We start from the raw sequence: 5,397 nt of genomic DNA on the forward strand, positions 1-5,397 counted from the left end.
AATTTCGCTTTAGGTCAGCTAGATATTATATGTCTCCCGACTGCAAAAAGAAATTAAACAAAAAAGCCGCAGCTGTCCCAGCACGTACATATTTTGCGCGACAAAGAAAGTTACGAGTTCTTAATTTCTCCGACGATACGTTGTAAAATTCGCGACTGTTTTTAAGATACCTTTTTAATTATCCCAGCTGCGACTCGGGAGATATCTCGCGTAAAACGCTCAGCGATGTGGAAGACCGATAAAATATCGGCTCGATAAATCGCACGGGAGGAATTTTTCAGTCGTCGCATGACTGATCTGGACCACCCGGACCGGAGCTACAGTTAACAAACGGCGGCAATCGGCGTACATAAAGCGCCGACGGAAAGGATTCTTTTTACGATCGCGAACAATCGTTCTCGGCGTTACGTAAACGTGACAATGAGCGGCACGATTGCGGGAGTGCGTCGGTGAATGCGAATATAAATATCGCGGCTTGTCGAAACTACCGACATATTTGTTCGCCGCCGCGTACTTTCTGTCACTTTCGTGGCTTTATTACGTCCACGCGTGCGTACACACGTGCGCGATCAAACACCGCCGACCGTGCATCGAATCTCAAGTCGGATCCAATCGATTCGTCTCGAGCCAAACACGAGCGCGATTACTTTTATCAACGAGGCTCCCCCCCGTCTTCTCATTTCTCTTCTAAAACATTTGGCGATCGACGTCCGAATGATCGCTCGAGGAAGTTAGGCTCGCGCGTGCATCGTTTGTCGAAAGATTAAACGTCCGATTACGTCGTCCTCAAAATATAGTTACATGATAGCGAAAGTCATCGTTTTATACGCGTGTAATCTAAGTGTGTACGAAACAAACGATCGACAATCAAATTTTACCAATTGCGTAACAATCACTATTTCGTAATATCTTATATAATATTCGAGAATTAATTCTCGATGAGATTAATGAATAACATGGGAAAGGTGTATGGGAAATGAATGGAATGAAGATAATATACATATTTTAGATTTAGAAGTAAAAGATATAAAGAGATAAGAAGAGATAAGAAGAAAGAGAAAAAAAGAGAAAGAAAGAGAAAGAGATTGCTTTTTTTTTCTCTCAGAATCACACAAAAAAGACAAGGGTTAAAATTTAAAATCCACGTAATTTATATCGTATAAAATATCTCTATACATAGGCAATATCTGTATTTCATAGTAGAGTTTATTCTCTTTACAAAACTAGGAATAGTGGTACTCGCCACGAGCCATGATGCTAATTACACGCACGATAAGAAGTAGAAGTACGCAACGATGGCTCATCTTAACCGTCCACTTCTCTTTATATCTTTTTCGATAATCATAACGAGTCTTTTTTTCCTCTGCGTATAATACAATGACTAGTTTGTTTAAGAACTTACGGTGAATTTGCGACATGCAAAATACAGAAAATGATAATGCGACGTACGGAGCCGAGATCTTATCCTTTTTTTTTTTTTTTTTTTTTTTTTTTTAATTCCACACATTAAATACCTTTGTTTTTCTCTCTCTTTTCGGCCCAATGCTGACAAGTTATAATGCTCGTACTGTGCGTATTTTACTCGCTAACCATTAAGCGCTAAATTATGTACAATCCGCGTTTTAACGCGTGCGAGCGCGCGAATGAGATTCCACCCGACGCGACGCGCACGTGGCAATTTCGCGAATGGCACTTTGGTGCATCGCAGCGTGATAACTCTTAATTAAATTTTATTTTTCAAACCTCTATAATCATGCTTGAAATGCACCTTTTCGAAGAAAAAAAACTTTACACTCCATATTTTCATCAAATTTCGCGTTTGTTTTATTTTTTTTTTTTAATTTATTCGCAAAAAAACTGCAAAGTTACGTAATAATAAAGAAAAGAAATTTTTTTTGTTTTTATCAAGTTATGATGATTAATACTTTGATGCGCTCGCACGCCGACAAATGAAATAAAACGTAACTCAGAAAAAAGAAAAACATGAAAACGTGCAATTCGTCCTATTTCTCGATCTTTTCGTTTTGCGATTACGTTTTATGTGCTCGAGTGCATCAGAACAAAAAAAAGGCATGTAAAATAAAAATAAAAAAATGGCACAACAGTTTCACGGGACTGCATCACGCAGATCGAGCAGCTTTTTATAATCGATATTTTCTTTTCACGTACTCTGAGCGACGTGATCGATCTCTTGAAAGGACGAAGTAATCTCTACTTACAGTACTATGATATCGTTGATACGTTCGTACAACGAGTCACAAAATTATTTTTTAATTGCAGAATGATTGATATTTTTTCTGGATATTTTCCGAAGATATCCTATAAAATAACAAATTATTTTTTTATATTTATAAAAAAAAAAAACCCACGTAATTTTTCTGTAAGCAGAATTTAAAGTTCAACTAAATTCAATTAAAAAATTTGCAACAAAAATTCAGCAATTAAAAGAGAATTAGTTGTTTGTGAATCGCTGTACGTCGTACACTTGTACACCGATATTTACAACGAAAAATAATGGACAAACGAAACTTTCACGAAACTTTTTGAAATATCCGCCTAGTAGTGTATTCGATAAAAACGACCGGAGATGTGAAATTCTTTCGCCACTTGCAATATTAAATTAATAAAAATTAATAGCTTTTTTTTTCTCTTAATATTAACCGAAAACGAAAACTGTTTTTATCGTAAAATAAAAATTCGGAGAATAATTATCTAGAGTGAAAACTGTACAGCTTTTTTCAAGGTTTACTTTCCTAGGAGAGTATAGTCCGATGGCGAAAGAGTCAATTGATATGTTTCGCGAGCGATTCACCAAGATACCGGACTTCACTAACTCGACATTTGTACTGCGTTAAGGCACTTTGAGACCGCGTGATAAAAACGAACGACATACGTTTGCCGTGGCTCACAAGATCGTGAAACTTTAGCAAGAGTAGCCGACGGAGACGGGCACGCCGGGACAGCCGCCGTCCTGGTGCTTCGTGAGCAACGACATCCTACTGAACGTCTTGCTACACCTGTCGCAGGAATATTTCTTGACGTCGCTGTGGGTCTGTAGGTGAGCCCTGAGGTTGCTCCTGTCGGCGAATGCGCGATTACAGTGTTGACACCGGAACGGCTTCTCGCCGGTGTGCGTCCGGATGTGGCCCTGAAGCAGCCACGGCCTGGAGAAGGCCTTGCCGCACGTGTGACACTTGCACGGCAGGGTGTGCGTTCGGATGTGCATCTTGAGCGCGCCCAAGCTGACGTACACCTTCTGGCAAAACTTGCACGAGAAAGACTTCTTCGCTTGGCCTTGAGCGGCCGCGCAGTGGAACTGTTGATGCTTCGACAGGCCGGAATACGTCGAGTACGATTTGTTGCAATCCGTGCACGAGTACCTGGGCGTCGACGCGCTCGAGGAGGTGCTCGTGCCGGCGCTCGGACTTCCCTTCTCTATTTTCGTGTTCACGATCGTGGTGCCGGCGGAGGTGCTACCGGCTGACGACCTTCCGCTCTCGCTGCTGGGCGACGAGAGGTCTTCCGGTGTCACGGGAGGCGGAGAGCGCAGGGAACCGGAACCCACGGAACTCGTCGGCGACAAGCCGCAATGATCCGGGCTGCTCCAGTGAGGGTAGCTCCTGGCGATGGGCCGTTGAATCGTCGAGCAAGTCAACGCGCCGTGAGGCGGTGGTGAGACAGATGGGTGATGCTCCGGAGAAGAGTGCGGGTACGCCGGTACCGGGTACGACGAGTACAGCTCCGCTCCGGGATAACGATGATAAGTGGGCGGCGCGTACGGCAGATAGTGCGACGAGTACAGCGAGCCCGTGCGAGCCCAGGCCGGCGTAGGATAGTGAGCCAGCGGCTCCACCGGTGGGTTGAGATTTAACGGTTCCAGAGGTGCCTTGCTCACCATGAAATGCAGCGGCGTCGACGTCGCCGTGACGCCTACCGTCGGCGTCGCCGTGGAATTGTCATTGTGTTGAATCACCTCGACCCGTGCCTTCTTCACCATCGGGTGATGGGTCGGCGCGATGCCCGCCGGTGGCGTGATTGTCTTGGTCGGATAATGATGGTGATAATGATGCAATTGGTGGACGTAGTGCATCGCGTGGTGATTTGTCGGCGAGGACGGCTCTATCGTCAAAGGTGGCGGTGACGTCTTAAAGATCGGAGGTGGCATACGGCTGGACGCGCGCTCTTGCTGTTCTTGCTGCTGTTGCGGTGGCTGCTGCTGATGAGGACTATGACTGCGATCCGCAGTTCTGCTGAGATCTTCGGGCTTCGTGCTGAGATTTTCAGGCTCGGGGATATCGTCAACTCCTACGTCAATTATTTCTTCTGCAAACAAGAAACACACATTTATGTAGAAAGAGCTATAATTACTTTTTAATTAATTAATATTGATACTTTAATTAATAATAATACTTATTATTATTTATTATTTTTATTTTTATTGATAAAGCAAGATATTAAGTTCAAGATTACAAGTGGATAAATAATTATTTTTAATTACTTCAAAACGATGTAAATGCGTCATACGTGAGAAATGATTTCGAAGATATTTTTACGGCGATTATTTAAAATAATTTTGAAGATACCTTTAATAGCTTCGGGAGCTTCTTCTTCATCTTCGGAAGTGTAGTAAAACGGCCGCTTCTTCAAAGGGCAATGACTGTAGTTGTAGTTCTTCTTCATTAAGCCGTGCGGCGGCACTTCGTCGACAAGCATTTTGTCACTGTATTTTGATACTGTTTAAATACACCTTCAGCGTTCTCTTGATCTGTTGATGCTGTCACTCGGAAAACGCTTACAGCATCCTCCTCTCTCTTTTCGTACGAATATCCGTCATTTAATCCAGTAATTACACTGTCTCGTAAGACAACGATATGCGGGCAATTCACTGCACTGTTGTTATTTCACACATAAGTCAAAAGCTTACGAAAAAGAAAAATGACACTCGAAGGGTTTTTTTTTTTTCGAGGAGCGATCCTCGGTACGCGCTCGTCTAAATTCAACTGATTGCGACTCGGATAAATCTTGACTCGCGTGGGGCACGAGAAACGTGTATTTTGCAGCGACTGACTCGAAACGATTCGGCTGCAAGCCGGTCTCTGACTAGCAGGGGGTTGCGCCAGGGCCTCTTATAACAAGTTGCCCCACCAAATAATTGCAGGTGGCCCGCACGTGCTGCCGAGCCAATGCGGGCCCGCGGGCCCCTCGCTGCTTGCCAATGGGGGACGGACGGTCGCGGGCCACCAGCCAATCGACCAGGGGATACGTTCCTCCACCAAGTGTCCCCCCACTGTTATCGTCACAACGGGAGATGCAGGATATTTCATGAGTGCAACGCGATAGTCCGCTACGCTCCATGTCCTTCCTTTTTTATCCCTTCCACCGTTCTTCTTTCCCTCC

General features: G+C 44.0%; 1 protein-coding gene across 1 annotated transcript; it reads right to left on the minus strand.

The window, feature by feature from the left end:
* Positions 1-1,467: 1,467 nt before the first annotated feature.
* On the minus strand, positions 1,468-5,168 carry LOC139109284 (protein snail). The gene is made up of 2 exons (XM_070668207.1): positions 4,584-5,168; positions 1,468-4,323 (listed from the first exon to the last, which is right to left on the minus strand). Exons 1-2 carry the CDS (start codon positions 4,711-4,713, stop codon positions 2,924-2,926), a joined length of 1,530 nt encoding a protein of 509 aa, XP_070524308.1. The 5' UTR covers positions 4,714-5,168; the 3' UTR covers positions 1,468-2,923.
* Positions 5,169-5,397: the final 229 nt, after the last annotated feature.

The sequence above is a fragment of the Cardiocondyla obscurior genome, linkage group LG17, assembly GCF_019399895.1.
Source record: "Cardiocondyla obscurior isolate alpha-2009 linkage group LG17, Cobs3.1, whole genome shotgun sequence".
Lineage (NCBI taxonomy): Eukaryota > Metazoa > Arthropoda > Insecta > Hymenoptera > Formicidae > Cardiocondyla > Cardiocondyla obscurior.